This window comes from Marmota flaviventris, chromosome 8 (assembly GCF_047511675.1).
Source record: "Marmota flaviventris isolate mMarFla1 chromosome 8, mMarFla1.hap1, whole genome shotgun sequence".
Taxonomy (NCBI): domain Eukaryota; kingdom Metazoa; phylum Chordata; class Mammalia; order Rodentia; family Sciuridae; genus Marmota; species Marmota flaviventris.
In genome coordinates this window covers 21,081,751-21,105,211 of record NC_092505.1, presented here as the reverse complement: position 1 = coordinate 21,105,211, position 23,461 = coordinate 21,081,751, and the positions used below count along the sequence as shown (strand labels likewise).

At 31.8% G+C, this 23,461-nt stretch overlaps 1 protein-coding gene across 1 annotated transcript in view; it reads left to right on the top strand.

Moving 5' to 3' along the window:
- The window catches only part of Ncam2 (neural cell adhesion molecule 2), a 231,657-nt gene that overhangs the window by 8,671 nt on the left and 199,525 nt on the right, over positions 1 to 23,461 (top strand). Inside the window, exons 5-6 of the mRNA XM_071615777.1 lie at positions 5,075 to 5,212; positions 21,218 to 21,335. Coding sequence (XP_071471878.1) covers positions 5,075 to 5,212; positions 21,218 to 21,335 — 256 coding nt within the window. The remainder of the gene's footprint in view (positions 1 to 5,074; positions 5,213 to 21,217; positions 21,336 to 23,461) is intronic.

Sequence of the window (23,461 nt, the reverse complement as noted above, 5' to 3'; positions counted from 1 at the left end):
TGAGGTATCCCCCAGAAGCTCATGTGTGAGACAATTCAAGAAGATTTAGAAGTGGAATGATTGAGTTATGAGAGTCCGTGATGGTTTGGATGTAAGGTGTCCCCCAAAAGATCACGTGTGTGAATATACAAGAATGTTCAGAGGAGAAATGATTGGGTTAGAAGAGCCTTAACCAATCACTTAATTAATCCACTGATAGGGATTAACTAATTGGTAACTGTAGGCAGGTGGGGTGTGTTCTTTGGGTTATGTATTCTGTCCATGGTGAGGGGAATCTCTCTTTGCTTCCTAGTGCCATTTCCTGAGCATCTTTCCCCCTCTACTGTCTTCTACCATGGGCTCTGTCATACTTTGGACCCAAGGCAATGGAGCTGGACATCTGTGGACTAAGACCTCTGAAACCATGAGCCCCCAAATAAATGTTTCCTCCACTAAAATTGTTCTTGTCAAATCATTGGTCACAGTAGCAAAAAAGTGACTAAAATTACCTTATTTAGTCCCTTTCATTTTATAGCTATTGGGATATGATTAGGTTTATAACACTGAACATAATTTGTCTAGATTTTTAAAAAATTGAGTATTTTTTTAAATATTTCCCTTTCCATAACTTTAATGTGATAGATAGTAAAGTTTATATGTAGGAGATCAGACAGTACATGGTTTGGAAATGTTCAATTTATCCCTTATGCTTTTATAGTAGCTATGTGGTAGATAATCTGAATTAGGACTTTTGAAGAATAATTTGAATGGGTTTGTCCATGTTACTCATTGAAGGGAGATATATATGCTAAATAAGAAAAGCATGTAAGAACAAAGAGTGACATTTTGTTATAAAAGTTGAATAACCTGACTTTTATTGTCACCCAGAAGGAGAGAGATACATATGCTCATTGAACACAGGCCAGTGTGAAAATGATCTTATAAACTTTGAAAAGTCTTTGGTTAAAGTATTCTTTCTGTATCACAAATAATTAATAGACTCATATTCTTCATTAAAATATTAATCTACTTCTGGTATAAAAGATTCATTTAACAGTTATGGATTACCCTGTGTATTCCTGCTTGAGTTCTAGATGCATTGATTCATAGTAAACAAGATAAACAAAGTTCACTCCCTTCAAAATACTAATAGTCTTCAAAGGGGTAAATAGATAAATCAGTGAAAAATAGTATATTGTGTCTTTGGGAAGGAAAGTGGTAACAGAGAAAAAAAAAGAACACTGAAAGAGTTAGGGAAAAGAAAGGTGTCAAAGATGTTTGCAGGGAGAAAAATATTTACCTTTAAATATAAATAGCACTTAGGTGATGAGAATTTAATAAACAGAGAACACCATGTGCAATAGCCCAGAGGTGAAAACAACATGGATGACATACTTCAGACACTGGTATAGTTTATTATAACTAGAACTTTTGAAAAAGTACAAGTTGAATATTTGCACAAGTAGATAATTAAAACCAGTATTTGCCTCAGTCTGGCTGCAGCAAAATAACTGGGGGGTGACGAGCAACTTGTGTACATTGATACAGCAGGAGTGTGAGCCGTTTATTGTAGGACAGGAGGGGTATATATACATTCCACACAGCTTATCTAATTAACATAAACTAGATACATCAGTCAAACAATAAGGAATCTCCACACTTAATGGCTCTCTGGCATTACTTAACCACTCCCTCTGGCAAAATGCCAGGCGCCATCCAGACTTGTTTACAGACCTTAACATTTCTCTGGCAAAATGCCAGGCGCCATCCTGACTTGTTTACAGACTCTAACAAGTATTTGTTAATCAAGGACTAATAAGAGAAAAGGTAGAGAGGAATGCCAAGTCTGGTCAATATGGTTTTGACATCACTGCTAAGGAGTTTGGAATTTATTCAAAGGGGAAATAACTGAAGTGTTTTAATGAAGGCAATGACATGATCTAATGTGTATTTGAAAAGGATATTAGTGTTTCAGTTGGATGGGATTCAAGGAAAAAATTCCAGGCCCTGAGATCAGCTCAGAATTAAATGAAATAATTGCCAAGGGAAAGCAAGATTTTGGACTAAAGACATAAATAATAGGATATAGAGTATTTTTGATTATGCAGAGTTAAGGATATGTCAAGGGTAACTTGGAATTTGCCTTGAACAAAGTGTTCTATAACTTATGGAATTTATCTTGAGCAACTAATTTCCTATAAAGAATTGTAAAGACATGTGAAGACATAGAAAAGCAGGCACAGATGCTAAGCTAAATGTCAGATATGCTGATTGTTGTACTTATAACCATTCTGAGTAGTATATCTGGATGGATAGAGTTTGTAAAGGCCTGTAATCCTAGCAGCTGGGGAGGCTGAGACAGGAGGATCACAAGTTTGAGGTCAGCTTCAGCAGCTTAGAAAGGCCCTATGCAGTTTAGTGAGACCCTTTCTCAAAATAAAAGATAAGAAGGGTTGGGGATGTGGCTCAGTTTGCTAATCACCCCTGGGCTTAATTTCACGAACAATCCCTCCCCCGCCCCCCCAAAACAAAGATAGTTATGGAAGACAGAAACATTTTAATCTGAAGAAAATCTGTAAGTCATCAAAATATATATGATGATTGGTCATAAGGATAGATGAGACAAACCATTGAGTAGGCATAGAATAAGATTTAGTAAGAAAGAAAGGCTTTAGAAATAACTTGTTTAAAGAAGTATAAAGCAGAAAATTTGTTGGGTATTTTCTTATTCAATTTATCTTTCTCACATTATAATTAAAATTGAGTTTCTATGTAACTGATAAAAACATAATTGGTAATAGTGAATATTTCTAAAACCTATAGTTAGGGGGGTGACTGAAGCATTGCTTTCTTTAGATATCTTCTGGAAACACATAAGGGTAATGCATTGCTTCTCTAGTTTACTAAGAATCATCATGAGGCTTTGAAAATATATTTGGAATTTGACACAATCTTCACATAACTTTTTTCAGTGTTGAAAAAAAATTTGTATACATAAGCATGTATAATAGTGTTTAGCTTTACCAGGTAATTATTGTTTTCGTAAAGTTTTTAGAGTTAGTAAAAGTAATGGATTAAAAAGGCCATTTGGGACTAAAATTTTCCAATTAGAAGAAACACGTTTGCCATTAAATATGAGTATTATGTGATTCTAATTCTTTTTTATATAAACACTGCCTTCCTTATTAAAATAATACTCACCCTTACTCTTTTTTCTTAATTCAAATAACACATAATAACTAGAGAGTATAGAGGTAAAAGATGATACATATTTTAGCAAGTTAAAATGATCTATGTATGATTAAGAACATCCTTCCTAATTCTGAACATTATTAAAATATATTTTTCTAACTTCCAACCACAAAATTTGACAAAAAAATTTTAATTGTTTTTGAAATTTCATAAATTTTATGAATTCTGAGTTACTCCAGAACTTCTTATGTGTTAAACTTTGAAACTTCTAACAGATTACCTTTCTTACTTCCCAGTCTTTCCTTTGGTGGCAAAAGTTCAAGTCTGTGATTTATTTTTTAGGGAAAGGTTTGCATAAACATTTTTATCTCTCTTCTTAGAGTCAACCGAAAGAAGACATAGACATTAGGGAAAAGCTTGTAAATCCTGGGATGAAAGTCATGTGTCTGGGCTTTGTAATCAGTATTTTCATTCTGTGGCAGCCTCTGAATCTACAGAGTTCCACTCCCTATCAGAGAGTTAACCACTTTTCTGCCTGCTTTAAGGCTGTCTATTGCCTGATGAATCCCTCTGTGATTCCCAGCTTAAACTTTCTCCCATCTTACCAAGGAATTGCTCTGGCAAACTAAACCCAAAATCTGAATGGCCTATTACCATAGCAGACTATTTCTTACTCACAGCATGTCCAGTTGGCAGCAGGAGTAGCAGCAAGATTCTACAAAGTGAATCTAGTAAGCAATCCAGGTGATGAAGCTCTCTACCTTTTTTACAAATGGGTTTTGAGATGTCCCTATCATATCATAACATATCAATCTCTATCATACCAGCAGATAGAGGAAAAGCAGTAAAATTGAACAGCATTACAAAAGCAATCTCCAGACTGTAAACATCCTAGGTACTGGTACCCTAAAATAATGGCAATTCTACTTGGTCAAAATATTCAAAGTAGATAAAAGACTGAATCTCAGTAACCAATGTATCTTTAATACTATATCTACTATATCCAAGGCCAAAAAAAGAAGTTTAACAATAAATATGGATGCATTAATTAAAATTTATGATATTTCCTGTACAACGTGTTTTAAAATGACTAGATGTAAGATAATTCTTTACAAGATAAGAAGGGAATAGGTTTTAGCACTGCAACAAAATTGTGATCATTATAAATGAGACTAGACTTAGAAAATAATGTCAAGCAGAGATGCTGTTTGGCATCTCAGATTGCTATAAAATGTTATTCTAAGCTATCAGTTAATGCATGCTGTATGTCAGATTATTTTTGCATATATTCATGTGTACACACATAAAATAGAATCTTAAAAAAATATTAAAAGCAAATCTATTAATTCCTAAAGAAGATTACCTTGTGTTTCCCTAAAAAAAAACTTAAATAAATTTATGTTACAAGTATTTTTTATATACTTTATGTGATTTGAACATTATTATATCACTTAGCTGCCTCCTCAGGATATGTAGAATTATTAGTTTAATTATTTTTGAGAAAGGATGTTCAATAAAATTTCCTCCATTTTCTATACACAAGTTGCTACATATTTGCAGTCAAAAGTTTTCAAGGCTACAATATCTAATCTCCTTGCATTTTTCTTTTTTTATGTCATTTCTGCATTCAAAGCACCAACGAGAAAATAATAACCTAACCATTTTATGTGGATATAAAGTCTTGAATGTATTTCAGGGAAAAAAAAAAGGTATAACAAGTCAGTGTAGAGTGGAAAAATTGAAGTTATGAAATTACATTTTACTTTCAAATTTGAATTTGTTTGTTGATGAAAAGTTTGATAGTGTCAGACAAGTGCCATATTTTAACTCTTAGCAATTTTGAGCATACTGGACTCAGCCTTCAATTACTGATGTCATTTCCTCCCCTTTGCTTACTCTCCAGGTCGTTTTGCCATGTTAGCTAACAATAATCTGCAGATTCTCAACATCAATAAAAGTGATGAAGGTATATATAGATGTGAAGGAAGAGTGGAAGCCAGGGGAGAAATTGACTTCCGTGATATCATCGTTATTGTTAATGGTAAGCAGTAAATAATTTGTACATATTCTGTTGTTCATTTTAACAATACACTTATTAAACTCAAAACTCACCTTGTCCCTTAGTAAATATCTTCTATGTCAAGAAGAAATCCCCCCACCTCTCTGGTAACATCTGTTATATAAAAGTATTAAGAACAGTGTCTCTGAGTTAGTAATGCTATCACCCTGACATCATTTTTCAGAGTCTTTAATTGTCTTTTGTCAATGTTTGTAGTTTTTCAAAAAATGTCAAATGAAACAAAGTATCAGATTTTACTTTGCGGTTAGATGAATTTCTTATTGTTGATATTAGCTTATTTGACTTTAATTGAATTCATAAGGTTATTTTTCAATATTAATGGACATTAATAGCTAGTTTATGAAATCAGGAAGTTATCTTCTCCTTTGAGCATTCTTCTCTCACTTTATTCCTTTCAATCCTAGTACTTTTTCAGTGCTTCATAATACCTTTAAGACAAAATCAAAATGACTTTGAGGTATGGAAAATCTTATGTGGTTGACCCCTTCTTTAAATATTCTGTCATGAACAACCTATACTTTAGCCATATGAAACCAGGATTTAGAGAAGATCTAGCTTTTCTGAGGCCTTTTTAGGAATGCAGAGTCCAATAATACTAAGGTTGACATAGTCAGTGGAGAATTTACTTAAGGTGCAGGAGGAGGTTTTCAGTGTACAGAGGATAAGTTTTAAAATGAATGCATCTGTCTGTATCTGTATTTTTTCTATATATATTTTCTATATACATTTCCTATTATATTTATTATATATAATAAGAAAAGGTAACATAGAATAGCTATTTAGCTTATCCAACCAACTATGCAGTATACTTTGGTTCCTAAAAGGAAAGTTATGTAAGAGCATTTCATGATGGGCAAGTCTTTGTACTCAATATTCTCCTGTCAGCTTGAAGATTATAATATAAATTAATATATGTGAAGTTTTTTTTAAATATGCTAAGTTCATAAGAAGTAGTATGTCATAAGTATTTATCATAACAGGATTGTGATTTGTGATTACATACACACATGTATTTGTAACTGTTTATATGTAGATTTTCTACTGAAACATTAATTTGAGTATGATATTTAAAAAGAAATGTCATGTGGCAGGCATAGTACACTAATTCCTTACTATTCTTTCATATATTATGATTTCTAGAAAACTTTAATACATTTATTGTGTGTTCTCACCTGTTTTCCTACTTTAATCTGTGAGTGTTTGTATGCTTGTGATTTTATTCATTTTCATGGAATGAGTATCTGGGTACCAGTGTGTATCTGAATAACACATGTTTGAATCTTCCAGTCCACCATGGTCTGTTGGTCTGTGTTCAAACTGGACTATTTAATTCTATATATATATATACTTTAGAATCTATAAAAGCTGGAATGCTTTTCTTGTGCCACCTGAAAAAGTCATATTGATAATGTGATTTTTTATCTGTCCATCTGATCCTCCAAATGCAGTTCTTCATCTGATTTTAACAGAATCAACCACAGATTCTAATCTAACCTTCTTTGCTGAAACAGTGCCAATTAGTTACATTTTCTCTTGGACAAAAACTATTACACAATAGCATCCTTATAACTCTTTTCTTCAAAACAATAGTTTTCACAAAATTTACTATTAGAAAAAAAATTCACCATTAGCTGATGCCCCCTGGATGATGCATTGGAACACTGTCAAGGGCACATTAATGAATGCCAGTAAGACAACTCTGCTTTTCTCTCTCATTTCCTCTTGATTCCACAGGAAAATTATTGTGTTCCAGTCTAAGGGACCCTTGTCCTGCTTAGTGACTCCTTTTAAATATTGGGGTACTCAGAAAGTTTTTCCTTATTTTTCTTTCATGAAACCTCTTGAAGATTTTTCAGTGTAAAGTTTAAAATACAAAATATATAAATAAGTAAAATGTACTACTTTTTTGGTGTTAGTTTATCTTTCTTCAACTATAAAATTTGACTCTTGTTCTGTGACTTTTCCCTCAATTCATATTCCAAGCTTTCTCACTAAATTGATACTAATTTTATCTTTACAGATTTGGCATTATCCTGGTACTCTTCCAATACTCTCCTTCCCCCTCAAGTGTATTGACCTCTTGACCAAATGCTCAAAACAACTGTGAATATATACTCTGCTTCCTTGTCAAATCTTGACTCTGCAAGATCTGTTCTTAATTTCTTTGTCTGACCTTTTCACATTTTCCTCTCATGTTCCATCCTTTCAATTCAGAATCTTTTGTAAACTGCAGTTAGCTAAATGATATCCTTGCTAGATCTAACAGATATTACATAGCATCTGAAGTACTAACATTACTAAATGTTGTAGATCCTATTTTTGTCTTGACTCTATGATTTTCTTACTGTATTACCCAGTTCCTATGTAAAATTTTTCACAAAAATTCTCCATGTCCCTTGAAGAAGATTGAATATCTTCTAATGGGAGTTCCATGCGTTCCCTCCTAACTGATTGTGTGGCTTGGTCTGACCAATGGCAGTTAAGCAAGTATAACATGAAGAGTGGCTTAACTCAGACTTCATGACACTTCATGTTTTCTTCAAACTCTCTTGCTCTTCTCTTCTGCCATGAAACTACATGACTTAAATAGGGACGATTTTATCCTGGACACCAGATTGTAGACATAAGAAACAGAGTCACAGCTGACCTGCAGTTGCAGACCTGAGTATCAAATAAATCATATTTATAAGTACTGTTATCTTAACATTGTTTGTAATTTTATGGAGTTATACACATGTAATGCCAGTGGATTGTTTCTTCCTTATACAATTAACTTAAACATTGTCTCACCTAAAATTACTTCAGTAAGTTTTCCTAGACAGTTCTACTCTCACTTTCCCCTGATGTTGACCCTTTATCATGTCTTTTGTACCAACTTATTAAAACTTTAGAAATTTAACTTAATATTGTTTACTGACATTTAAAAATTGTTTTATATTGCTTTCATAAATTTATTCAATAGGTACATACAGAATTTTGGCTATATTTCACACTATGTTATACTTGTAATACCAACAGACCTACCATAGCATCAGTTTCATCAGGTTGTTTAGAACTGATCTCAACAACTTAAAATAATCACCTTCACTGAAGCCCCTTATGATTTATGGGAAAGATGGATATATATGAATATAATATGTGTAGTTTTAGTGGACCATATACTAAAGCAGGTGGAGACAGAGCATAGAGAACTATGGATGTGTCATTAAAAGCCTGGTCTGTAAAACAAATTTGAGCTGACATTGAGAAGTAAGCAGGCTGGCAAGAGAGTAAGAAAGTTGACAGAAGGATGGAGGCAGGTAGAAAGAACAAGGAAATGAAAGGAGAGCTATATAGTTAGGTCATGTTTGAAGCAAAAATCATCATGGCATACCGGTACACACAGGTAAAAGGAATTACAGATAATTTCAGGATTTGTAAAGTGAATTTGAGCTTCCAGAGTAGCAAATACTAGCAGAAATTTGATATGGTATGAACCTTGCTATATTCTGAATTGGATAATCATGAGCTTACAAGAGACATTAAGGTTGAACTGTATCACTTAAGTAACCTGTGTAAAATTCAGATTATAATGACTTGAAGTAAAAATATACACTAACATATAATGAAAAATGAAAATATAGAAGTAAGATACCTTTTATTTTGAGTCTGGAAGAAATGAGTAGAAAATGGGTGAGGCTGTAGATAGATTCACAGTTGGCTTTGGTCAATAATTTAGAGAAATCTTGTTACATGACTTTATCATTCTATTTATAATCAGCTGGATTCTCTCATCTGGCAAATATTAATTTTCCAATGATATTTCCCAAGTATTTCCTATGTTTTTATGTGATTATATCAGTTTTTATGGTATCACCAATTAAAATTTTAACTTTATACCCTGCCTAAAACTTTTTCTCTAGCCTATCAGTGAGTGACTTCATTTTACTATCATGTCAGGTTTGACTCTTGAGCCACTATTTGAAATCTTTCAAAAGCAGATTAACAGAGAGATTTGTTGAATTGTCTGGCCAAATTTAGTATGAATTCTTGAACTCTTTTAAGTATATTAGGTAAATTATATAGACACAAACATGCCCACTTATGCACAAATCATGGATATACTATTTTAAAAGAGGTCAATATCATCTCTCTAGCTTTTATCAGGTACATCACCCATCATCTGATTTCTAGACTCCATAGTGACTCATTAAAGGTTCATACACATGAAAGAACTGGAAATAATTTAAATTTCAAATAAAGTCAATAGAGGGTTATTTTTATAAAATGTTCTTCTCAGGTATAATGATTCATTATTTTCTAAATCTTTTGTAAATTTCTAAAGAATGCTCTAATAACCTCTAGTTCAAGTTTGGGGTCATGTAGGCAGGAAATTTGAGGTTGAATGAAAAACTCCTACTTGTATAATTTTAAAGCAATTGTGTCTTTGGCCTTCCCTTGAACATGAAAATCAATAGTGGATGATAATGGGCAGAGATATTTGTGCAAGTGTGTGTTTGACTGTGTACTGCATTTTGATATTTCAATGATCTCTGGAAGTGATTTTTATATTCCTACCCATTTTTAATCATTTCAATGTCAATGTAATGAAGAAAAGTATTTTTCTTTTTATAATAAATGAAAAGTTATTTTGTAATTCCTTTTAAGTTGTGCACAATGTGGAATAACATAAAGAATAGTGAGCATAAAAGACAGCTCACCCTGTGCATATTAATAATATAATTGATTCCAACATGCAGACAACTAGTGATTTTGAATAATTTTAATGACTGTAACTTATGAGGGTAATCCATATAATAACATGTAAAATACAAAATATAATTTACAAAAAGATAAATAAGTAAGCATTTGTGAAAACCACACTTTATGTATTTTATCAAATATATTTCTGCTGTAATGCCACTAATGTTGAAAGTGATTCCATTAAATTTGATGTATTAGTATGGGAATGTAAAGATATAAAAATATATATACACCTTAACTCTTATTTAATCCTCATTTTAGCAACTGTCATTTTATATACATTAGATGAGGAGACAGAGGGGCAGGGGGGAGAGATCCTCTATCTAAGTCAACTTTTGTGGATTTTCTCCTCCACATTAATGATTTATCTGAGGAGATAACATATAGTCCTTAATCTTTTCTCCATGTCTCCTTTTATTCAGGTTTTTAATACATTTTAAGGAGGCCTAATGTATTAGAATGGCTATAGAAATTCATGTATCCATTTTCAACATAATATTTTATTCACTAATGAAAAGAGGAGGTAGCATTGTCTCACATTTGAATCAGATTCCCTCTCTAAATTCAGCTGTCTTCCAGACGGCATTCTTCTGCTGGTCCTATAGGGATTAGTGTTTGTTGTTTTCTTATCAAATATTTGGCTGATAATTACAAAATTGAACCCTGTCATCTACGGGAAAAACAACAATGATAACAACAACAGAAGCTTCAAGAAAATCCAGAGAGACCACAAGATACTTCAATAAAGCAAATTTTTATCATTTTGTAGAATCAATCACTAAAGTAAAGGGACCATTAAGATAGGATCTGACATTGTGGAGATGAATGACATTTGGAACAATCAATGTCTAAATTACTCTGGAGAGACATTCATGAGTCCTAATCCTGAAAGTGTGCTGCAGTAAAGGACAGCTTGGGAAGCAGCATCAGTAATATTCACATTCAAAGTTGTTATGATGAGTATCTGTTCCCTTTAGTTTTTGTTTTGTCACATTTTATAGCTTTCAGTAACAATGTAAGTACCCATAGTATGTGTTCTAGTCAGCTTTTGCATCACCATGACCGAAATACCCATCAAGAACAATTTAGAGGAGGGTAAGTTTATTTAGGGTTCATTATTTTAGAGGTCTCAGTATATAGACAGCCAGTTTCTTAGCTCTGAGTGTGACATGAGATGGCACATCATGGGGCAAGGATCCAGTGGATAAAAGCTGCTCAGTTCATGGTGGGGTCAGGAAGCTGGAAGGAGTTTGGCAAGTGACTGGGAACATAAGAAATATGTCCTCTTCTAGGGCACACCCCTAATGACCCACCTCCTCCAGCTACACTTCACTTACCTATGGTTACCACCAAGTCAGTCCATTAAAAGGAGGATGAAGTGGTTAGGTTGCAGCTCTCACAATCTAATAATGTTAGCTCTGAACATTTCTGTATTAATACAGGAGCTTTGACCTCTCAAAGCTCCTGTATCTCATTTCCAAATTATAACAATATGAGTGCTCAGAAGAGTGAAGATATTTAAGAATCAGAGAATATTTAATTGAAATCAGAAAAAAAAATTATAACCATCGAATTGTGCATAATACTTGTTCCTGTTACTGGATGGTCTTTTAAACATTCTTATCCTTTGTGCAGACACAGTCTCTCTATATATCTCTTTCTCTGCCTCATCTCTGCCTCTCTTTCTTTTACTGAATATCTCTCTCTTCCTCTCTTTTCTTTCTTCCTTTTTCTTTTTGACCAATCTAATTGCCCTATAGGACTTAGTCCAAGCATCAGTTCTATCAAGCAATTATTAATTTTGCTTGCCTTATTTCAAAATTTCCACTTGTGATATCTTGTAGTACAATGTCTGCATATATATATTTTTAAGTTCAGGTATTTCCGAAGACTTGCCAGGTTCCACAGAGTACATATATTTAGAGGTTTCATTTTGAAGGAAAGAATGTGGTATAGAGAACAGGTAGGCCAGCTTTGGGCACTCCAGAGATAATCTTAAAAGCAAGATTCCGAAGGGCCCAATTTGCACATACATACCATGGTGATGTATCTTCAACTATGGCCACAAAGGTGTGGGTGACTGAGGCATCTCAGTGAACCTCACAGTGGGGTCCCTAAGATAATCAAATTAGGTTTTAAACATTGTTTAGGACAGGTAAAAAAATAAGTGCAGAAAATGACTTCAGGGGTTACTAGGAGAATGTCTCCATAAATCATAAATTTCAATGCCCTTATCTTGGCCAAAAGTCACATACCAGGCATCCAAAAGTATCATTGCGATATTGATAGATCTTTCTACCTGAACTGTTAATTCTATCTCTAAAATCTCTAACATCATACCTTTCTCACCAATTTGAGTTGACCCATTTATGTGTCAAATTATTTCACAGATTACCTCATTTATTCTTCAAGAACAAAGGTAATATAGCCTCAGGGTATATCATCAATATAGGCATAGAGAAGGTAGCCTGTAATTTCAGGAATAGTATTTCAGCTTTTAATTATTTTTTGCAAAAATGAGAACATACCACTCATAGAGATATTGTGACTGGCAGTCATTGCTACTTAAATTGTTTTCTCTTTTTTTTGAAATAATTCACATTATCTTACTATTACATGGAAGGCATCTTCCTTTTACTACCAGGCATCTTTCCTTTTACATAGCCAGTTCCAGTTATCTTGCATGTAATTTTGTCAAATATGTGAAGTATATGTGGCGCTGAGGATTGAACCCAGTGCCTCACATGTGCTAGGCAAGCACACTACCACTGAGCCACAACCCCAGCCTGTACATACTCTCCTTTAAGTGAAATCTTACACTTTTCTCTCACTTGAAATGATTCTGAAATTTATTCATGTTATCCTATGCAGCAAAATACATTCCTTTTTATTGCTTCAAAATGTTCAAATTAGTAATATTTTGCTATTTCTTATCCATTCACCAAAATTCTTTTTAAGAGGTTTCAGCTTTTGAATTACAAATGAAGCTACTATACCCATTTGTCTATAAGTCTTTGTGCAGGCATATGCCTTCAATTCTCTTGAGTAAAATACCCACGAGAGGCATGGGCACATTTTATGGTGGATCTTATGGCATGATAGACTTGAAAATGCTGCCAAAATGTTTTGTAAAGTGTTTGTAGAATCCATTTGAAAGGGTTCCTAGAATAAGTGTATAGGCATTCCAGTTGCTTCAAGTTCTCACCAAAGCTTCATGTATTCAAAAATTGTGTATTTATACTAATAAATATTTAGTAATTTCATATTGTGGGTTTAATTTGCATTTCTTTAATGAGTAAATACATTGATCACCTTTACCACTAATCATTTATAGCTTTTGCATTTTTTTCTGAGGTGCTAGGGATCATGGCTTCACACATGGTTGGTAAGTGCCATACCACTAAGCCAACCTCTAAACCATGGTAAATGTCTTTTGAAATATTTAACCAATTTTTACTTGTGTTATTTTCTTAAATTTGAGTTTCTAGAATTCCCTGTATATTTTGTATTTTGTACAAAATTCCTTTATCCAATATACAATTCTGGAATATTTTTATCCAATTCATGCCTTATTTTTTCATTTTCTTATCACTGACTTTCAAGAGAAAAAAAAATTTACCTTAATAAAGTCCATTTTTTAATAAACTGTGCTTGTGTTAAATCTGAGAATTCATTATCTAAATTAAATATGATAAAACTCCACAATGCTTTCCTCTGGTAGTTTTAAAACTTTTGATTTGGAATTAGTTCTACACAATTTTTTTTCTTCCTTTTTTGGCATTGTATGTCCAATTTTCACCACATTTGCTGAAATGACTATACTGTAACAATCAAAAACCTTTCCTTGATTTGAAATAACTTGATAATGTCTGTGTTTTAGGGACTGTATTCTGTTCATCTGTTTGTCTTCTTGCCCCAATACCAAACTGTCTTGGTTTTTTAGATTTATAATAAGGGAATGATTTGTTGTAACCCCTTCAATTCCATTATTGTTTTCAGAAGAGTTTCAACATGCAATCAAATATTCTAGGTTAATTTCATTTTCATGTCCATTTTGGAGTCATTATATCAATTTTTACAACATATGCATGCACAAACATACACTGCCAAGTATATTGTAGAGTGATTTTGAAGGTACATATCACTTTTGGGACAATTGTTTTCTACTAAATAAGGATGCCTCTTTTTGACAAATACAGTATAATTACCTACATATGTGGGTCTTCAATTAGTCTCAGCAGTGCTTCTTAAAGTTCTGTATACAGCCCTAGCACATATTTTGCCAGATTTATCTCTAAATACCCTGTATAATTTGGGTCTGGGGATGTAACTCAATGTTGGTAAACTGATCAAGCCAGTGCTTGATTTTATCCCTTTATTTGACTCTCAGCACTGAAAAAAATAATTACATGTGTTTGTTGTCTTTCATTTTCAATTTTTAATTGTTTTGATATTAGAAAGGTAGATGGAGATCTATATAGAGGGGGTAGTAAAATTATGTTCTAAAATATTGGGACTGGTATTATGGCTCAGCAGTAAAGTACTTGCCTAGCACATGAGAGACCCTGGATTCGATGCTCAGCACCACATAAATATAAATAAATAATATAAAGATATTGTGTCCATCTACAACTAAAAAATAAATATTTAAAATAAAATATTACTAAATTTACTTATTGATTTTATTATGCTGTAGTTGGCTTATTATTAGGTTCCAAAGGAATTTCATGATCATACAGAATCACTGTTGACAAAAACTGGCACAGGACTGATCTCACAAACACACCAAGGACAAAGGCAAAAGCAGATTTATTGTCAGGAACCTGACAAGCTATCTCATGCAGAGAGAGAGCAGCAACTTTATCTCAAGAATTACTTTGTATATGCAAGATTATGGCCATGGGTTAGGGGCAGGGTTAGCCTTTGCAATTGGCTTAATAACCATCACCTAATTTTGTCAAAGGTGATTTTCTATTTCTCAAGGATAGAGACAAACAAGTTTTTACTCCTCAAGGACCGGCAAGTTATTTCTTAAGAATAAGGACTGTGTTCAGAAAGTGGGGGTGGGAGAAAGGAAAATGGCTGTAGTTATGCCAACAACTGTGAATAAATATAGTTTACTTGTGTTTTTCCTAACTAGATGGCTTTACTTCCCTGTTTTCACTGGAACCTCTACTACCTTGTTAAACAAAAGTGATTATCCCTGCCTGGTCCTTAAAATTTGGAGGGAGGAAACATACTTTCTTACAATATTATACATCTCCTTAGTTGTACACTAGCAGTTTCTGCTTCTTTGTTTGTTTGTTTTATAATCAAGATGAGAAAATAACTTGTTCCTAGATTATCAAGAGTTTTTATTAAAAATGGGTTTTGGATTTTGCCATTTTTTTTTCTGAATCTACTGAGATGACATCATGAGGCATATTTTTAAACACAATGATTTGGTTTATTCATTTCTTAGATTTTTGAATGTTACTTAGCTTTCTATTCCCACTGGATCACAGTGTGTTATTCTTTTATATATTGTTGGATTTAATTCCCTAGAATTTTGTTATGAATTGTATTTTTTATAGGCTGTCAATCATCAGCTGTCTCCTCTTGTCATTCCTTTGTCTGATTTTAATTTCAAAGGAAAATTGACCTCACAGAATAAGTTAGAAAAACTTTCCTTGATCTCTCAAAAAAGAAAAAAAGAAAAGCAAATTTTGACTTTCTTGATTTTTTTTCTCTTTTATTTTTTCAAATATTACCTTTATTATTCTATTTTTACTGATGGGAGGGTAATTTGATATTCCTTTTCTGTTTTCTTAGGGTTAAACTGAGTACATTCATTTAAAATCTCTTTCATCTGATGCATGCATGCCTATATGTATGTACTGCACTAACTTCTTTCCACCACTCTTGATAATGTTATGTATTTTGCCATTGATTTGAAAATATCTTGTAATTTTCTTTTGAATATTCTTTTTCCAGCAGGATATTTACTATTATATTATTTAACTTCCAAATATATGGAGATTTTCCAGCTGTCATTCTGTCATTGATTTCTAATTTCACTTTAATAGATTCAAAGCATACATTTTGTTTGGTCCGTATATTTTCAAATGTATTTCTTTGTACTTAAGAAGAGTGTGAATTATTTTTATGTTAGTTGGAGTTTTGTTAATCATCAGGTTAGGGACCAGCTGATAACTCATTTGGAATTTTTATGAGTTCTTGTTGTGCTAACTTCTTTATCATTAGGAAATGACTGTTTATTCCTGATAAAATCCTTTGCTCTGAAATCTTTCAATGATACTTCTGTATTTCACCCATCCAGTTTTCCTATTAGGGGGTCTCATGGAATGTCTATTCCTTTCCATTTAATTTTAACCTAAATGTTTCTTGATTTTTAAAGTGACCTTTCATAAGAAGTATACAGATGAGTTTTATTTTTTTCATCTATACTGACATTTTCTGACTTTGAATTAGAACATTTATATAATTTACATTAAATATGTTATTATATTGATTGGATAGGGTTTAAATCTATTACTTCAGTTTGTTTTCTCTCATCTCATGTGCACATCTTTTCCTACTTTATTTCTTTGAGAGAGTCTTTATTTAGCTTTCATATACAAAATTTATATTTTTCTGTTTTAGAATTATAAGTTATGAAGATTTTATCCTTTGTTATTTAAAAATTCTATAAAAATAAATGCCATCTTTTGTGATCAATCTTTAATTACTACATGGCTGTTATCTTTGTTTTGCTCCTCTAACATCAAGTGTCCCACCCTATGCAGTCCCCTGGGCATGCTTGGCCACCATCCACTTTGGTGTACAGATCAGGCTACATTGGCACTGCCAAGATGGCTCAGATTCGACCTTTTTATGTAGTTTTGAACATGAATTTATTGTGACTTAGCAGATAAAAGGTAGACATTGCAAGGTGCTACCAAATTCAATATTTCATTATATACTTTTGAACCTGAACACTCTTTCAGATAAAGAGGTTATTGAACTTTTTCTCCATTGGCAAGGTCAATAATTGACTTTTGCAGGAGAAAATTCATCTGCCCACAGATATGTGACTGGTAAAGAGAGGGCCCCAGAGTCCTCTGAAAGGGTGTTGGAGACCTTAGGGTTTCTTCAAACATACTTTGAAACTTTCTGCTGTAGGTGACCTCCAAATTGCACTTCTGGATAGCTTAAGTCAGAACTTCCTAAAATAGATAAATGTTGTAAAATATATGTATTTGGCTGTGTTTAGCAAGGTAACCTAACATGCCCAACAGTGTATCCAGATGGTATGGAATACTACACAGTTTGAAAAAAAGTGAGGAAGTTCTTTACATATCATCTCTCACATGGATTATTATACAGAAAGAGGTATATTTTGAAGCAGGAAGAAGGAAGAAGGAAGAATAAAACTTGGATTAATATTTGCCTAGACAATTCAAGTAATGAAAGTAACTAAGGAAGAAAGAGGTTAAATTGCTTAAATTTTTACTTTGTTTTGAACCTGTGAAGTTGAACTATTTTATAAGTCAATTTTAAAGAAGAGCATATAAATCAGACTAATTTAGTGAACATTTGTAAAATGCAGATCATGATTATGAAAATGCCACAGATCATCTGTTATCATTGTGTTTACTTTTATATTTATGTCCACTGAAAGCAACACTTATTTTATTGAATTGTCAACTTCTCAGAGATCACTAAGAATGGAATTTAAAATGCCAATGCAATGTTTTTCCTTTAATGCCTTTTTCTCAATCAATGTAATGAGTTATCTTGATCTTCATTATCTTGTAATCTGGTCGAATCAAAGATCTTACTGTTTTCTTCAGATAGATTTGATTTTAAAACTCAGTGCTCAACATATCATCATCATTATATCACCACTTTACTGTTTTCACAAATGAGCAATTAATACTTGGAAAGTGTTTGTTACCATTCTCAATCAAGTATGTAAAGATATATTGATTAAATCCTATTGCAAGACAAAAATATTAACTGCTGATACTCAAAACAACGCAAACTCAAAAAATCGCAAACAACTCATCTGTAGTTTTCTAGAAGGATTAACTATATATGTTTAGTTTAACCTTGGAGATGTACTGTCTTTCAAACTGAAGTTGTAGAATTATTTTTTTGTCCATAATTTGATACTTAATAGTCCTTAAATTATGTTTCTTTAGTTGAAAATATATTCCTGTTAAATAGAAATTTAAATTAAGCAACTCTGTAAGTGAGAAATGGAATATTATTTCAAGAACCAGAACTGTTATTAATGAAAATTTAGAGGTGTTAGATCATATTACAGCATTTTAGAAAGTAGTAAAAAGCAAAGCAGATGAAACTGAGAGACAAAATTGTAGATACAATAATTATGTTAAAGCCTAATATAACCATTGGAAAATACCAGTTATTTGATCAAACTAATAATAATGTGATCTCCATAATGGAAATACCTCATTACAAAAAAGCATCTACATAATATTAAAATTCTTTATGCCATAATATTATAAGAAACTGAATTTATGAAAAATTCAAAAAATGTAAGTTCATTGAATAATAGGAATTAGTTTTACAAATGTGGTTTCTGAATTTTTTCACTTTTTTATCTTCAATACTTAAATGCAATGGAAGGGATCATGTGATAATTAATTTATGGGAAGACCTAAGAAAAGAAACTAATTTTCTTTGCATGTAGACTGAGAATGGCAAAACAAAAAGTAAAAGCAACAAGATACTTTATTATTAAACTGGTCCATGTCTCTTCTTGGTAAAGGACTGAGTTATTTTTGTGATTTTCTAATAGCTACATAGTCTGAAGATTTTAAAGAGAGAGTAATGATGTAAAATAATTGTGAGGTGACTTTTTAGTGGACCTCAGATAGATAAACTATTTGTGAATTTAGTCTCTGATATATATTTAGAACTGAAAAGAAATCATTATAAAATAGTAATTTTCTGCCTGTGGCAGAATGAGATTAGTTATTGCTAGCCAGAATAAATTTGGGGAAATTAATGGATGTCGGTTAGTCTGAACTACTAAAACTGTGACATACTTAGGTATTCCTTGGTTAGGGTGACATCCATCTTCCGAGGAATATTTGAGGAAAAGTGGGTAGAGAAATGCTTACACGACATGGAAGACATATGAAATAGCTGGAGCCATTTTTGAAGAAAGGGAAATTAAACTGTTAAATTAGTGGTGTCTCTGGAGCAATGAGGGCAATGATAACTTGAAGGTAACCAAAGCCTTCATATTGTTGAAAGTTATGAGGCTACTTAAACACCTGCCCTATTTCTAGCAACTAAAGAATAAAAATGGATTTGTTTCCAGGAAGTTTTGACAAAGTAACAGATATAGAATACAAATATCAGTAAGTGTATTAAAACAGAATATTTCTGTTGCAGTCAAATTTGAAGTAAAGTGTTTTTAAAAAGTAAAAATAGAGAGGCATAGGATTTATGAGAAAACAAGAAGACCGAATGAAATAGAATTGCAATAACTTTTAATATTGCTTAATTCCACTGGGGAATTTATAATCAATAAAATAATATTATACATAAAAATGATTTCCATAGTCCAAAACAGTGGGTATTAAACTCCCTGAACACCTTGGCATTAGAACTAATGAAAAACCTCCTCAGATTTTGATATTATTATTTTACAGACTATTTGAAGAGTTTCTTTTCACAAAATTGTATGAACATAAAATATTTGTAGTGTTCTGCTAACCTACACTAAGTTAAGAGAAGAAGTTTTATTAGAAGATTTAAGATAACATAAGCTAAAACTATTGAAGTGGTCAGTTTTTATAGATCTTCTAGCTTACTTTACTTTATAAACAAGAAAATGATGTTAAAGAATTAAAGTTTTCCAGTGAATGGCAGCTTCAGAACAAGAACTGAAGCACCTCATTATCAATTTGGAAGTGTCTATTTATATTTGATGTTAGAGAGAATTTCTGCTAAAAGTTCACTTTTATTTTAATTCCTTAATGTATTGAAAATCTTTACTTTTATAATACAAATAGTAATAGTGCTCTTTATAAATTAGAAAAAGCAAATCAATGCATTTTTATTAAATTGTGTTTTTTATTACTATCACCAGGAAGAAAAAATATCATACAGATAGTCAAAGAGCAGTGTACTTAAAATTAAGCATTAATATATTAAAAAGTCATCTTTTTAAATACCATTCATCATTATTATTTTAGAGATAACATGTCAGATAATGTTCCTCATATCTACATCGTAAATTCAGAAACTTGATTTGTTGTGTTTAGTGATTGCGATACATTTAACTTATTATTCTCACTATCAGTGAGCTAATGAAACATAGTTACTGACCTGAAAATAACATAATGCTATTATAGAGATATTTAATTATAATTAAACTTATAAGTACCTATCTGGCCATGTTGTTTGGATATGTAAAAATAAATTTATTTATTAGGAGAATTAATTTCTAATATTAATTTATCACATTCAATTTAATAAATGAAACTATTGTGTACTGAGTTACAATTTATGCTTTACTTTGAAATTTAGCTTCTGTTATGGATGTTAGTAACTTTTTTATTGCCAACAGTGCATTTCAGTAACAGTTTCAACCTGTCCAAAATTTGCAGCATGTGCAGTTTTTGCAATGTAATTAGTTAGAAATTGGGGATGCTTAATTTTAAAACTGAATTGTTCATGAAAATCTATTTTCATACTCTCTATGGTTTAAGCAGTTTCTCTTCATAAAATGTTTTATAGTTGTTTGAAGAAATTAAGTGCAGTTAATCAGAAAGAACATTATGCTTTGACACCTAATTTGAAAGCCCTGTCTTAAAGCAGTGAATGATTGCTTATGGCATTACATATAGCAATGAGAAACCAAATAGGAAATCCATTTATGCTTAAATTAAATATCAGTATTGATTAAGTAAGGATGGTATTGTCTTCTTGTGAGACATTTTATAAAAGTGTATGTGTTTGTTAAAACATATAGTTCATTGTTTTAATAGATTAAGAAAAAATAAAACAACATTATAAATATTTTCTAATTATTGTACATAAGAATGCATAGCAGTGGACATTAATATTCTTTTATTATTAAACTAGAATTTAACATCAATTTTTAATGTTTAGCAGTTAGAAAAAAAGGGGACAAAAAGTCTTAGAATGGTGTTGGTTCAAACGTTTTTGTCTCTATTTATTCTATGTCTATCTGTCTTTCAGTGCCACCAGCAATCACAATGCCTCAGAAATCATTTAATGCCACAGCAGAGAGAGGAGAAGAGATGACATTGTCCTGCAGGGCTTCAGGCTCTCCAGAACCTACCATCTCCTGGTCAAGGTAGGTTATGCATGCATGTGTCCTTTGTCTCATGGAATACTATTTGGATTTTTAATTGTTTTGTCAAGAACTAAAGCAATATTTTTAATTTTATCTAAAAATTAATAAGGCTACTGTTTTCAGTTCAATTCCTGAGGTTAATTGCTAAAGAGATAAGCAGTGTGTTGTGCTCTGATTTTGAGTCCAAGGCTGCCCTCATGATGCTTATTCTGTCTTTGAGGGCATGTTTCTGGCTAGAATGGGCCTAGGAATCTTGTAACTAATCCTACCTTTTAATGTTAACAACTAGTGGGTCTTGAAATAGATATCCCAGTGTTGCAGGCCACATTGTTATAAGTGTACTTTTTATTATAATGTAATTAATTGTATATTTTATTTATGTGTAGATAAAAGGTAATTATGCAAAGTTAAAACTTCATGAGTTTAATTTGTCATTTTAAAACTGTTCAACTTATCATATGAGTAAAATTTGTATTCTAAATCTATTCTTTAACAGTTTACTTATGTGAGATCTAACTGCATCACAGAAAACCTTTCAGGTCAACTATTATGATGAAAAAATATTGTCACAGAATATTATTTTAATAATTTTATATTTCCAAAGAAACTTATTTACTTAGATTTTAAAAAGTTTCATATGTATTCAAAATTGTTTTCTTATATTTAATCAGAAAAATAATAATCATAGGGACAAGAGGAGGCAGAGTCAGAGGAAATAAACTGTAATTTATATCTATAATTTTTCATCTTAGTAGCTTCATATGTCATTATTTTCTTCAATTGAGTAGGATGGAAAAATAATTACTTTCAATGTAAATAGTCATTTTAGCCTCTGGATATAAAGTATGTATTAGGAGAAAGGGAGTATGTGGTCATAATGTCTATAGAGATGACATTAGTTTTAAGGGGAAGTTTTTATTTTTGTGCTTTTTATTTGTAGATGTAGACAGACATCCAAGGTCAAAGTACCAGCAGGGTTGGTTTCTGATAGCTCGCTCTTAGTGGCTTATACATTGTCTCCTTTATTGTCATATGCTCTCTCCACTGTCTGGAAAGACTTTGAAAGAGATCTCTAGTATCTCTTCCTCTTCTTTTAAGTGCACCTGTTCCATCATGGATAAGTTGCCCCATGTAATCTTAGTTAACCTTAATTATGTCCTTAATGGCCCTATCTTCAGATACAGTAACTTAGAGGACTTAAGGAATCAAAGTTTGATTTTGGGAGAGAAGAGCCATTTGATAGAAGTAAAGAAGATAGTCAAGGAATAAAAATTGAGGAATTATAAGAATATTTCACAAATATAATCAGAAATAAATAAGTGGTATTTAAATAAGTGAGAGGAAAAGCAGCAATTCTACATCTCTCCCTTCATTCCCTTCAAATAGTTGTTTTCTATCTACTGAAAATACTCTATACACTTTTATTGTTAGCCCATTAATCTAATAAGTTCCATTGATTTTCAAATGTTAGGGCTCCCTTATATTCCTTGTTTAAAACCCACTTAAGATATGTTATATTTTTATGTATCGTTGTGATAGATATGACGATAATGTTAAGAATTGTTGAATTAATGACTATGAGAAATATAATATTATTATTTTCCCATTCTTGAATAGTTACACCTCAAGGCAATGTTGGCCTTATAGACTGAACAGTGACGTATTTCCTCCTCTTCTATTTCATAATAAAGTTTGTATATAACATTGCATATTTATCACTTAAACATTTGGAAAATACAAATAAAACTACAGAATACTATATGCACATTATTATTATTTTAACTTTAAGGATTTCTACTTCTCTTGGAAATGCACACTTCCTAGTATATATGTAGAGATGTCATAAGAAACTGGGAAAAATGATGTTATTGAGTCACAAAAGAATAAGAATTTTATTAGAATATGTGTCATTGTTTACTGGAAAATGTAATCAGAATTTACTTCAAATATTTATGATATATCATAGAAATGCTTTGTTTAATTTTGGAAATATTTTAATAAATTTTTTAGTTTTTTTTTAGTTTCTAATTTATATGAAAAAGTAAATATTCCCACTGACTTATACAAATCCTAAACATTTTATGTTAGTAAGTCCTAAGATCAATTCAGATATTCAAACCACTATA